Source organism: Dreissena polymorpha, chromosome 1, assembly GCF_020536995.1.
Source record: "Dreissena polymorpha isolate Duluth1 chromosome 1, UMN_Dpol_1.0, whole genome shotgun sequence".
In the NCBI taxonomy this organism is placed as follows: domain Eukaryota; kingdom Metazoa; phylum Mollusca; class Bivalvia; order Myida; family Dreissenidae; genus Dreissena; species Dreissena polymorpha.
The window spans coordinates 41474377-41488474 of record NC_068355.1 but is presented as its reverse complement, the minus strand read 5'-3'; the positions used below and the strand labels follow the sequence as shown (position 1 = coordinate 41488474).

General features: G+C 34.2%; 2 protein-coding genes across 7 annotated transcripts in view; one reads left to right on the top strand and one right to left on the bottom strand.

Annotated features, from left to right (window-relative positions):
* Positions 1-6196, top strand: part of LOC127877608 (FERM domain-containing protein 4A-like) — a 181035-nt gene extending 174839 nt beyond the window's left edge. For 5 of the 6 annotated variants that reach the window (XM_052423693.1, XM_052423649.1, XM_052423674.1 and 2 more), the window contains 2 exons: positions 2677-2870; positions 4338-6196. In XM_052423693.1, coding sequence (XP_052279653.1) covers positions 2677-2863 — 187 coding nt within the window. In that variant the 3' untranslated portion in view covers positions 2864-2870; positions 4338-6196. Of the gene's footprint in view, positions 1-2676; positions 2871-4330 lie in introns of all 6 variants that reach the window. The other variant, XM_052423658.1, reaches the window with a different exon arrangement.
* Positions 6197-7907: 1711 nt separating this feature from the next.
* Positions 7908-13161, bottom strand: LOC127877903 (transmembrane reductase CYB561D2-like). Its single transcript, XM_052424223.1, has 3 exons — positions 12996-13161; positions 11155-11192; positions 7908-8881 (listed from the first exon to the last, which is right to left on the bottom strand). Exons 1-3 carry the CDS (start codon positions 13060-13062, stop codon positions 8312-8314), a joined length of 675 nt encoding a protein of 224 aa, XP_052280183.1. The 5' UTR covers positions 13063-13161; the 3' UTR covers positions 7908-8311.
* Positions 13162-14098: the final 937 nt, after the last annotated feature.

Here is a 14098-nt window from a genome sequence, read left to right as displayed (position 1 = left end):
CATTGATCATGACTCGCAGATGACCCCTATTGATTTTCAAGTCACATGGTCAAAGGTCAAGGTCACGGTGACTCAATTTAGAAAAATGGTTTCCGGATGATAACTCAAGAACGCTTACGCCAAGGATCATGAAACTTCATAGGTACATTGATCATGACTCACAGAAGAGCCCTATTTACTTTCACGTCACTAGGTCAAAGGTCAAGGTCATGGTGACTTGACACAGTAAAATGGTTTTTGGATGATATCACAAGAAAGCTAACGCCTAGGATCATGAAACTTCATAGGTACATTGATCATGACTCGCAGTTGACCCCTATAGATTTTCAGGTCACTAGGTCAAAGGTCAAGGTCACAGTGCCAAAAAACGTATTCACACAATGGCTGCCACTACAACTGACAGCCCATATGGGGGGCATGCATGTTTTACAAACAGCCCTTGTTTTCATTGCTGTTAGTTTATTTGTGCAAATATTGATTTACATTTAATTGAACATGTGTTTCAAGTGTAAATTGATAATTAATTTTAGCAAATCTGTGTTAATAAGCTAAAAATGTGTTTCTGTTGTTTCTTTTATAGAACAGTCATGTTTATACTTGCAAATTATTTGTTTTATTCTTTTGATTTCATAAATTTCTATCTCTTATTAAGGCTCGATTGCTCATTGTCGCCTTGGGTACTTCTTAAATGTACCCTGGGTACCCTTAAGTATACTTAAATGTACCCCAGGTAAGGAAAATATACTTACACATACCTGGCCAATTGAGACTGTACCTGAGTATAATCCCGCCCAAAATATGATGTTGTAAAACGCACTACATAATACAATACAAAGTTTTGTTTGAATTAAACCTGCCTCAACTTGCTTTTTTAGCAGGAGTTTCGTTAATATTGAGGCCATTTTACAGAATATTGACATAAATATAAACATAAATGATTTGAAAAAAATTACAGAAAAAGATGACCAATTTAGCGTAACATACCCGGGTATGTTTCAGTATATTTTCTGCACCCGGGTTACATTCGAGTATACTTAAATGTACCCGGGGTAACTTAAATATACCCGGGGTACATTTAAGTAGTACCCAAGCTGACCAATCAAGCCTTATTAAACCAAAGCATTTTTTAATTTATATAAACTTTCATGATTTTAATTTTTAAACTTAATAATTTTAATTGTTACTGTTGATAATTTATCTTAATTTTTGTGTTTCAATTTGTTGATTTTGTTACTGTATATACTTGAAGCAAAAACATTGATGCCAAATTGTGTGTTACCTGTTGTCAAAATCATGTCAAATTTTTATTTTGAATACAATGTTGTTGTTTTTTAAATATTTTTCTTGATTTAATTTTGTATTTCATTATATTTAGTAAATAACAGACAAATATCAAATATTAGTGATTCGGTATTTTTAGGTCCGAACATTGTTTACATCTTATTGACCGACTTGAAAAGTGCTTCTAAGGCAAAATCTTGGATATATTTTTCAATTCCAGACATTTGCTTAAATGCCCAGTCCATCAAATATAATTCCTTTCAAAAATGAAGCAAACATTTCTTATACAATTATTCAAAGCAATAATGCATTGAAATGAAATTAAAACAATTTGCTAGCTCTTTATTGAGTTGTATTGAATACAATTTTGTTCCTTCTTTGAATGCAGCCTGGAGGAGTTGTGTGATGGGTAAGTTTGTGTAGTGTCCATGTGGTTTTAAATGGTTTATTTTGTGCATTCATTATCTTTCCGATAAATATCATAGTTTTAATTGAATAGAGTTATTGTACTGTGTACTATGGGTTGAATATTTGGTGTAATCTTCCAAAGCATGCAGCTACAAACAACATTTATTGAATGTGAAACAAAATCTGTACCATCAAATTATGTGCTACATACATAGATCATCGGTGCAATATGCAAATGCATTTAATGTTTTAATTCAAAGGCTATTGCATGCTAGAAAAGTTTTTGCCTATAAAATATTTCAATTTCAAAATGTGGAGAGCTATTTTGGCTTATTTTTGCTATAAATGTATGTATATTGTTAGCAGTAACTAGAAACAAAATTAAATGCTTTTTTATGTCCCCAACCACTATAGTGGGGGACATATTGTTTTTGCCCTGTCTGTTGGTTTGTTGGTTGGTTTGGGCAAACTTCAACATTTGCCATAACTTTTGCAATATTGAAGATAGCAACTTCATATTTGGCATGCATGTGTATCTCATGGAGCTGCACATTTTGAGTGGTGAAAGGTAAAGGTCATCCTCAAGGTCAAAGGTAAAGAAAATAAAAATCAAAGCGGCGCAGAAGGGGACATATTGTTTCCGACAAACACATTTCTTGTTGATATTGAAACTGTCAAATTCTATATATCAATTAGGTTGTGACCAATAAAATGTTCCACTTTTAAGTCATTTTTTTTTGTTTATTTGAGGCAAAAGTAAGTTAAGAAACTCTTTGTTTTCCTACAATATAAATTTAAGAAGTGGAAGAAATAATACAAGGGCAAGATATTCATCAGAGAACTAAATCAATGAAGCTATTTACCAAAATGAATATATAATTGCGTTCCTGTTTAAGATTCGTCTTAGGTATTTGCACCAATAAGACACAGATTTTATTCAGATATTTGAAATATAGCTGTTGACTACATAATTCCTGCTCGTTATAGAACCCCCCAGCGTCAGGTGCATCATCAGCGCCAGTACTCGACACCTGAGCGCTCAGTTGTCTCTCCTCTCAACATGACGATGAGCAGTTTCCACCTGTCGCCCGCGGGCAGTCTCTCCAAGGCCTTCAGCAATGAGATGTTGGAGTGGTACGACGGAGAGGGCAACCAGAGCCCCACCTCCGTGTAGTTGTTAGGTAGCCAAGATTTATGTAGGCCTATTTCTGCTGTTTAGGTGAAAATTTCTGATTTTTCAAATAAAGATTAAAGATATTGAATAAATACTTCAATATTGATTAAATACAAGGACTGTTTTTCTAGAATGTAATGCTTTGAAATTAAATAAATTTATACATTGTGGGATACAAATTGACTATATCAATTTATCTACCCAAAATTACAAAATTCCTGACATAAATTGAAGCTAGGTACTCCACCCCACACCAACACTTGCATACCTTTTTAGAATAACATCTGGAAATATCATCAGGCTTTCTATTATGGGGGCATCATTGACTTTAATTATTTTTATACGTCTGTTGAAACGGGAAGTATTATAAGATCACCCTTGGCAGGCGGGCTGCGTCAACAGCAGTGTCCGCGCTCTAATTCAAATAGTTTTCATCCTATCTTCACCCTAGGTTAAGTTCGAATATGGGTCATGCCGGGTCAAAAACTAGGTCACGGGGTCACTTAGTGCATTTCAAGGATTTAGCATGGTGTCCGCTCTCTAATTGAAGTAGTTTTCATCCAATCTTCACCAAATTTGGTCAGAAGTTGTGTCTAAATGATATCTAGGTCAAATTCAAATATGGGTCATGCCGAGTCAAAAACTAGGTCACAAGGTCACTTAGTGCATTTTAAGGATTTAGCATGGTATCCGCTCTCTAATTGAAGTAATTTTCATCCGAACTTCACCAAATTTGGTCAGAAGTTGTGTCTAGATGATATCTAGGTCAAGTTCAAATATGGGTCATGTCGGGTCAAAAATAGGTCACAGGGTCACTTAGTACGTATTATAAGATCACCCTTGGCGGGCAGGCTGAGTCCACAGCAGTGTCCGCTCTCTAATTCTAATAGTTTTCATCCAATCTTCACCAAACTTGGTCAGAAGTTGTATCTAGACAATAGCTAGGTCAAGTTCGAATATGGGTCATGCCAGGTCACTTAGTGCATTTCAAGGATTTAGCATGGTGTCTGCTCTCTAATTGAAGTAGTTTTCATTCGATCTTCACCAAATTTGGTCAGAAGTTGTGTTTAAATGATATCTAGGTCAAGTTCACATATGGGTCATGCCGGTAAAGTTATGTGTTGCTTAATTTTCACAAATATATCATTTTGCCACTCAATTGGTAAAGTTATCAAGTTGTCCAAAACCTTCAAACGGGCGTATCTTGTGACTGTTTGGCACTCTTGTTCATTTTTTTTTCCAAACATATTATTGTTATAAGTGATAGATTTGCTTATCTTTTTTTTAACATACCCTGTGTTTTTGTTGATATCCAAATTATTTTAGCCTACTTAATTTACCTGTAGTTGAAAATATTGATAATAATTTTCCTACTATAAAGCATCTTTGTATTTTAAGTTGCCTTTATAACAGTTGATTATCATTCTTGAAGGTTATAATAATTCTATAATTCATCGTCTATTGTAGGCAAGAGTCTTCAGTAAGGCATCATCGTTTGTCCTGCCACTTTGCGCCGAGTATCCACAAATCTGACTTACCGGTACCCATCAAAGATCTGCTCCACACTTCAATCATGAAATGTGATGAACATGGTTTTCACTTCATCTTTCACCAAGGACATTTTTTGTGCAATTTTGACACACAACATATTTCATTACATTCTTGATATGTCTGATACACAACATATTTCATTACATAGTTGTTATGTTTGATTCAATGACAGTTTCTATATTAATTCTGCTGTAAAAAATGTACACATTAAATTGTTGAGAGTTAAGGACATTTCTCTCAATTGCAAGAGAACTTTTATGCATTGCCCTACATGTTGCTCATTTATTCATGAAGATTCAATACTAGTAAATGTTATATGTAATGGATATAGTTTTATTATAAGCAAATACTTTATTTTATTTCTCATGTAGCTCCCCAGTATTATACATTTTAATTCCCACAATATATTTTTATATTTAGGTTTGACTTGACAAGGACAAAATCTGTGATATTTGAGGAATATTTTATCAAGGTTTTACTTCTGTATATTGCGTTACATATACCATAATGTATAATCTTTTATTAGAACAACTAATCATAAAGCATTAGAAGTCTCAAATGTCAAGCATCAGGAAATGCTTTCATGTGAGAGCTATTCTCCATAAAAGAATATGTGCATTATGAAATGTTGATAAGGATGCACATTTTATTTATTTATAACAACGACATGGGCAGATATTGCTTAAACTGCCACTATTACGAGTTAAAGCTTTTCACCAATGTTGTTGTGAATTAGTTACAGGAAAACATGGTTGATCATATAAACTGTATACAGATACATAATATTTCAAACATCATTGTATTTTACATTGCCCATTTGATCACCATTTTATTTTCGTAAAGGTGATGAAATGTACAATACTGATCCTTTATGCATGGAACAGAAGTCATAACATGTCAAAAGTAAACTGCATTTCTTTTATTTATAATTTACACTGAAATTCTGTTTTCGATTGTTTTTATAAGCTTCAAATGCTGACCATTATTCTTTGAATTAGGCAATTGATGCAGAATCCTAGTATATGACAAAATGTTAGAGAATTTGAACATGTTCTTAGGTATTGTTGAAGAAGTAAAACATACACATTAGTGACATTACTGATTACACAGTAAATTTTCTCTGAGGGGTGTTGCAATTTTTGGGTAGTGTTGGTTAAGTTAGCCCATACAATAGAGATGAAACAGATTAAACATTGTTCAAAATGTGCTAAGCATTAGTAATACATGTATTTGTATTTGGCAAGTTTTTTATCAGTAAAATGTTTCCATATTGATTTATGTATGTTTCTTAACATTTGACGAAACAGTTAACTCTGAAAGCGTTTGCATTCTTTGATCAAAGCCTTCATCCTTATTATTTCGTTTTCTTGGATGAATGTGAAACTTGAATGCAAACACAATGACTACATATGATTTTCTCTAATGGATGTTTTTTCAATGATACATGGAAAATAATCCATAATTGTTACCCCAAAATATATGTTATTAAACCTAAAATAGTGAACATTTTTAACAGTATATATTTTTTCATAAATTAAACTAAACTGTCTTATCTGTTTATGGTTTTCAAGTAATTAGTTACAAAATAATAATATACAATCATGTCTTAAAAAGCATTCGTTCTATCATTATTTTCATGTTATTGTTTGTTGCAAGGTGGGTGACAACATCAATTTATGTTGTTGATTTTACCACTTAATATTAAATTCTGTAATTTGTACATTATGTTCAAATTGATATTACTGCTTTGACAATTAAATGAATAAAAATTTAGAAATATTTCAGTGCAGTTTTCTTTCTTCAGTATGACATTTCAATTCACATGTGTTTATCCAAAATATTCCTCTGCATACATACCGAAAAAATATTCAAAGTTGTTTAGCCAATTTAGCAAGAAACCGTCGGAGACGGGTGATGCTCCCCAAAGTTTTTTTTGTCACAATCTTGCACTATATATTCAGATAAAAGGAAACGTCTTTAGGACACAGTAGTTGGGGAGACAATAAAAAAAATTATAGAAAATTTCAAAGAGCCATAACTCTGTGAAAAATCATCGGACCAGAACCCGCTGATAATATGCACATCTCCTCTTGGTAGTGAAGCTTCCCATAAAGTTTCATTGAATTCCGGTCATTAGTTGCTGAGAAATAGCCTGGACAAAAATTGTGCGTGAACGGACAGACAGACGCACACACGCACGGACAGATGAAGCGGCGACTATATGCTCCCCCCAACATAAATTTTGGGGGAGCATAATAAATTAATTTATTTATTTATTTACTTTGTTAATCCTACCTTTAGAATAATTCAGGAGTCAGTTCATGATATTATTATAATGTTCACTGGTATAGTTAACAAATTATACCTTATTAAAAAAAATTGTTTTAATCTAGAAGTCATTTGGATAATTTGAGCTAAACATGAGGACACATGGCGGAATCTTAGTTAAATCAGTCATTGTGTACTTAGTTTATAATACATGATACTAATGTCTATGGTTACTTTTAAGATACATTTGTATTTTCTGAGGGAACAAAAAGACTTTGATCCTATAATTAATTCATGCAATAATGACTGTTAAAAATCATTATTAACCAGGTGTTTGTAAATCAGGTTTGCTTACCAACTTGAAGCAGTCAACCTTGACCTTAGATTCCTAGATATAACCAATAAATAATTCAGGGTAAGCTATCACTCAGATTACTTATGTATATGATCTTTAGATATTGTGGGGAAGCAAAACTCATGTTTGAAGCACATTTGGATAGGTCTTTGACCTGTTGACCTCAGAAAAAGTCCTCTGTATCCCCCAAGTAACCAGCAGAGCAATTTAGATAATGTCTTGAAGGCACAAATGTGACTGCTTTTTGAGTAGGCTTGCAACAGTAGAATATGTTTTTAACTACAGTAGCAAACACATGCATTAATAAACTACCTGTAATTGACACCGCTATTTTCCCAATGCATAATTTCTATATAAAAAACATGCAATTAACGGCCACCTATATTGGAGACTAATGACCACAAACCGTCCTTATTTACCTTGGATTAGGTATAAAGGGACAGAGTCTTAGAACAGCAGAAACTTTGCCAAGCAACTTCCCATTCACTGACGCAATACAAAGAAACAAAATTGTGACCTGATAATTGTAGTACATGTAATTGACTGTGAAAGACTTTGGACTGTGGTTAATCAACAGGACTGTGGTTTTGATAGCTTAATATATCTAGGTGCAGAAATTCAGCCCAATTTGTGTCTCTGAGTGATATTCATCATGATTATTTCTTTGGTAAATTATGCCAATAATTCCCTGCTTTATTGCTGAGTTTATTATGGGACAGAAGGGCTTCATATTTACCGTAATAGCACCCTCTGTCATGTTAATTAAATGTGTATAAATGTTTAAGATGGTTAAATACGTGATAACTGATAAGAAGATATTTAATTTTAAATATACTGAATATTGGAGAAAAATATATTCAACTTATCACAACATATTAATTCCTTCTTTATTAAATTTTCTAAAAAATATGAATTCAAGCAAAATGGAATAAAAGAACACCTTTAATTAAGTAACAACCATAGAAGTACAACAAGAGACCAGTTTGTTGACTTTACAAAGTCACTGCATTAAAACATGGGAGTTAAAAAAGGCGCTATCAGATTAAATAACTGCCGCTCTATAGACAGGTTAGTCTGGATTTAATTAAAAAAACTTGAACAAAATATAAACAACACATTGATGTTGTACACAGTACCTTATGCATTAAGATCAACATTACAAGAGACTTGTACAGTTGATCTTACACAAAGCATACTCTCATTAAGAACAATATAAGGCCTCATTATTTTGATTAAAAAGGAAATCTGCATCAGTGATAAGTGGTCACATCGGTCTACTTCTTCTTTTTTGATTCCTTATTGCCTTGTGACCCAGACTTCTGAGGTGAGACAGACTGTCTGCGCGTTTTTGGCAGATACTCCTGAGTGACTTGATTCATTACAACCACTGCCATGAAGGAGACACACATTGCACAGGCATACCATAATATACCAGACACATTGCCTGTAAACCAGTTAGAATACAGTGACAGCATGAGGGTGATCATCACCATGGTAAAAACGATGAGGCCTCCAGTGGCATGATAGATTTTCAATTGAGCAAGTGTGATTTTGATTCTGAGCATGTCACGAAGAAACTGGTACTTTACTACATTTCCACCCACCGCAGCCAGCGGAAGGGAGCAAATGGTGATCACTCCAAATAATCCATGCCAAGTCGTGAAGTGTGGTTTGTCATTAAGCATTTTGTTGTAAAAGATTACACCAAATCCACTAAGGGCACACACAATTGCGAAAACTTGCAGAACATGATGCACTAGTACTTTGGTGGGTCGAGATGCGTTAAGGAACAAGGAACTTTCGCGATTAAACACCATTAAAGCTTCGAACATCCCAGCTACAAACTGAAAATACAATTTTAATAATGATTTAAATCTCTTCTGTCGCAGTTGAAACAAGATAAACAGCAAATATTAATCCATGTTAATTATCTGTCGCATGATCAGTTAACATGACTTAGTTTATTTAAGATGCAAAAAGGTTTTTACTTGCTAGTACAAAATGAACAAGATGGCCTGAAGGTCCAAAGTTGCTCACCTGAGAAACAAAGGAACTGACCTGTTTTTTTTCAGCCCAACTTGCCCAAGATATCATAAGAACAAATGTTTTGACCAAGCTTCATGAAGATTGGACAATAAATGTGTTTTGTAGAATGTTAACAAGGATTTACTATAGCCATACATGGAAAAATGCCCCGCCCCCTGGTGGCCATGTTTTTCAACCAACTTGAACCATTTTCAAACTCGTCTACGATATCATTGGGAAAATCTTCTGACCAAGTTGAATGATGATCAGACAATAAATGTGGACTTTATAGATTGTTAACAAGGTCTTACTATCGCCGTATAAGGAAAAATTCCCCGCACCCTGGTGGCCATGTTTTTCAACAGAACAGAACCATTTTCGAACTCATCCAAGATATCATAAGAAAAAATGTTCTGACAAAGTTTCATGAAGAATAGATTGGACTATAAATGTGACTTTAAGTTTTTACTATAGATATATTTGGAAAAATGCCCAGCTCCCTGGTGGTGAGCTTTTGTGATCGCTTTTTGTTAGCTGTGTCTTCCGTTGTGCGTGGCTCGTTGTCAACATTTACCTTGTTATCACTCTTCAGTTCACATTTACTGTCAAATCACATAAAACTTGGTCTGAACAATGATAAACTGAAAGACAGTTTTCCTTATATGGCTAAAGTACAACCTTGTTAACACTCAAGAAGTCACATTTATTGCCAAATCTTCATGAAACTTAGACAGAAAATAAGTGCTCATGATATTTAGGATGAGTTTGAAAATGTTTTAGGTCTGTTGAAAACATGGCCACCAGGGCGCAGAGCATATTTCCTTATATGGTGTAAGTAAAACCTTGTTAACACTCTAGAAGTAAAATTTGTATTCCAATCTTCATAAAACTTGGTAGGAAAATGAGTCCCAATGATATCTTTGACGAGTTCGAAAATGGTTCCTGTTGTTTGAAAAACATGGCCACCAGGAGGCAGGGACGTTTTCCTTATATGGCTTAGGTAAAACATTGTTAAAACTCTAGAAGACATTTATTATCCAATTTCCATGAAACTTAGTCAGAACATTTGTTCTAATGATATCTGGGCTGAGTTTGAAAATGTTTCTGTTCCTTGGATAAACATGGCCACCACCTAATATGGGTATAGTGAAACGTTGTTAACTCTCTTAAAGTGACATTTTTAGTGCATTTTTAAATGAACCTTAATCGGAACGCTTGTTCTTATGACTTCTCGGGCGAATGCGAAAAATTTTCCAGCATGTTGAAAAACATGGCCACCAGGGAAATGAAATGAGATTGAAACTGGGTCAAGTTAGCTTTACAACTAGCTAGGTCACTTTGTAAATACAAAAACAACCTTTTAATACTCTAGAAGTCACTTTTTGGGTCCAATCTTCATGAATCAGCTCTCACTTTTTCAGAATACATGTAGTCTAGTTTGTTTGGGTCTCAGGTGAGCTCCTTAGGGCCCATGGCCCTCATGTATGTAAAATCCGTGAAGGTTTACATTGATATGTCTAATAGAAACAAGACTATTGCCAAGCAATATAAGTCCCCTACCGGCTCCACCATTGTCAGAATTTCACCATTTTCAGATTTTTTATATATATTTGTTGCCATAGCAACTAGAATTTTTGACATAGGAACAAAATGAAATGACATGCATAATGTCCATATTGCCATCTATCCATGTTTCAAGTTTCATGAAAAAATAATAAGAACTTTAAAAGTTATCGCAGGATCCAGAAAACCACCATTTTTAGCAGTATTTCTAGTCTATTTGTTGCCATAGCAACCAGAATTTTTGACGTAAGAACGAAATGAAATGACGTGCATAATGTCCATATTGCAATCTATCCATGTTTCAAGTTGCATAAAAAAATATTAAGAACTTTTAAAGTTATCGCAGGATCCAGAAAAGTGTGCCAGACTGACTGACTGACAGACCGAGCAAAAACCATAAGTCCCCTCCGGTGAAACCGGTAGGGGACTAATAAAAAGCATTTTGTGTGTGTAGAAGATCATGCAATTAAATTCCATAATTTTGGGTGAACTTATTGAATTGACCATTAAATAAAATACATGTACTTACTGCTAGAGTCATCAATGTTGGATGCCATGGAAAAAGACCTGCAGTAAAAAAATAACTTATATTGTGTTATGGTGTTATATTTCATCAACCTGTGCTGTTACCACTGGATATGACTCCGTCTGACATATTTAAGAAACAAATACTGAAACACACCTGTTATATGTATATTGTTACACTGGCCATGTCATTGAAAATTAAAATTAAATACAATTTTCTTTTTAATGAGTACTAGTTATCCATTTCACACATGTAAGTTTTCTACACATTTTAAAGGAGAATTACTTCAAAAACACTCTTATCAAAGCTTGATCCAAAATAATGCTGATTTTTCTAGTTGCAATAATTCACCTTCATGCTATTGACCCTCAAGGTTGCTTGGAGTTGCAAATGGTATGAACAAGATTTTTCATGGAAACTCTGCTGCCCAGATTCAAGGCGGCACTTAAGTTGGTAAATGAGCAATATAAACTATTTTCTGGCATAAATAAAGAATCCGAGTTGTTTTGCCTTAATTTCCGTTTACCCCAGAGTTGTTTCGCCCTAATTCCCGTTCCCCCTGGGTCGTTTCGCCCTAAATCCAGAGTCGTTTCACCCTAGTTTGTATAGATACAGCGATTTAAAAGGACTTATCTTTAGCTTGTCACAAGCTGAATGGGAAATGCAGTTGAAGCTGTGATTTACTTGCCTGGTGATACTCCCTGAATGATATACCTAAAAAGAAGACCCTGATAAACACTATGATTATTGTAATGATGGGGCAAATTCTGTAAAAACTGAATGTATGATGTTAAACAAATACTATTGAGATTGAAACAAACATTTACAAAACCATAATATTATATTAGAATTAAATAAGGGCGAAACAACCCACTTGCAAGGGCAAAACGACCAAGGGCAAAACGACCAAGGGCGAACAGGTTTAAGGGCGAAATGACCTGAGACCATAAATAAACAGATAATTAACTTATTGTTAATACTCAAATTAAAACAACTGACTTGATGCGTGTGCTCTCAGAAAAATGATATTGATCCAAGTTTTTAACATGTTAACAGTTCACAAAAATTCTTAAGTTTTTGCAATGGAAATCCGGAATCCTCAGCAAGATAGATCATCAGGCCTTTTTCTGTCTATTTTGGGAAAAAGTACCTAGCAAAATTGGGATTTTTCGAGTCGCGAAATCTTCCAAATGGGGAATAATTTTCATTGACAAAAGCATTATTTGGGCAGGGAGTCTTCCAGTCATTTTGGATAAAATTCATATAAATTATGGTTATATATTTTGTAGGTTGTTTACAAAGTAAAATTGAGATATAGAGTCTAATAATCATATGTCATAAGACACTTCTTTCTTAAAAAATTTGGGATTTTTTTTTTGAGAATTGGGAAAAAATATGCACATAAGGCATTGGACTATCGGACCCGTGAGATAGGCAGAAAAAGGCATGATCATAGATATTGCGTCTTATCAACCCATCATGCTACACCAACTTTCTCCCAAACCTCTGTAAGATAGATTGATTCTTAATTCAAAAGTTCAATTTGATTATGGTTTTTATCAACTTTTGTTTTTAGCATTTATCCACAAAAACATGCAAATTGATGATGTGAATAGGTATTGTGTTTAGTACAATGTATAAGGCTGATTACAATTAATGACAAACTTAAACTTAATTTTTTTACATGGAATTTGGTATTATAAGGTAGAACTCTAGGCTGTATGTATGTACTCATAAAAGCTCAGGGCATTCAAGAAGAAATACCAATGTATCCGAAATGCAATATATCCGATTACGAATGCAAGTTAGCTGATATTATTATTGTTAGTTTATTTCATTCTTACTTGATCCAGGCCAGGCAGTGTATATCATAAATGCAGAAAATAAAACTGTGATAATGTGAGCAACCATTATGATGCACTTGTTATTAAATCTTGGGTCGCCGCAGATTTGATGGACTTGTTGGACTTTGTTTCTAGCGCGGACGCTTGACGGTTAGACAACACTATATGTGGTTGCCTCTATTGAATGATAATCTATCATAACATATACCCAATGCAACTTTTTATGACTATGTTTGTACATTTAAGATTTCGGTAGATTTATGCAGATTGCGGTATTGTCAGTAACCGCTTACTTGTCACTTTGGGCACTCACGATTCCACGAACCCCATAATATCCTCATATAAATTGCCTGATCACATCCTTGAAAAGAGAGGCCCATGAGGGCCTGAATCGCTCTACTGGCTGGAATCAATAGGGCTCAAGCCCTTGATAGTATGAACAATCTGAGTAAGTTATAAATAAACAGATCCAAAATGGGAAATTTATCGCATAAAAAAGAAGAAACGTAAAATTTAAACTTCAAAAGGCTCCTTTTCAACAATAAGTTGGACAAATTCTCTTCACTCTCAATGGGGTTCTGGCCCTTGATGATATAAAACATCCGTCGAAGTTTCAAAAGGATAGAACTTTATATGTAAACAAACAAGAAATGTGTTTGTCGGAAACACTATGTCCCCTTCTGCGCCGCTTTGATTTTTTTTACCTTTGACCTTGAAGGATGACCCTGACCTTGACCTTTCACCACTCAAAATGTGCAGCTGCATGAGATACACGTGCATGCCAAATATGAAGTTGCTATCTTCAATATTGCAAAAGTTATGGCAAAATGCTAAAGATTTTCATTTTTTCTCAAATTCAAGGGAGATAATTCTGGACTTGTAACTCCGATATTGCTCATTTTCAATAGGGTTTGACTCAGAATTCAGATAAAGATACTGTGCAAGTTGGGAAATGATTGGATGAAAACTGTGGACTTTATTGCGTAAACAAGCCTTATTTCACAATTTTCTCAAATTCAAGGGGAGATAATTCTGGACTTTTTACTCTGATGTAGCCCTTTTTCAATAGGGTTCGAGTCCTCATTAATATAAAGACACTGAAC

What these genes read in the sequence shown, in the direction of transcription:
- LOC127877903 (XM_052424223.1), bottom strand. Translation starts at nt 13,062, where the DNA reads ATGGTTGCTCACATTATCACAGTTTTATTTTCTGCATTTATGATATAC. An exon ending in CACTGCCTGGCCTGGATCAA is followed by an intron (nt 11,193 to 12,995) that starts GTAAGAATGAAA and finishes TTTTTACTGCAG; the next exon opens with GTCTTTTTCCATGGCATCCA. An exon ending in CAACATTGATGACTCTAGCA is followed by an intron (nt 8,882 to 11,154) that starts GTAAGTACATGT and finishes TTGTATTTTCAG; the next exon opens with TTTGTAGCTGGGATGTTCGA.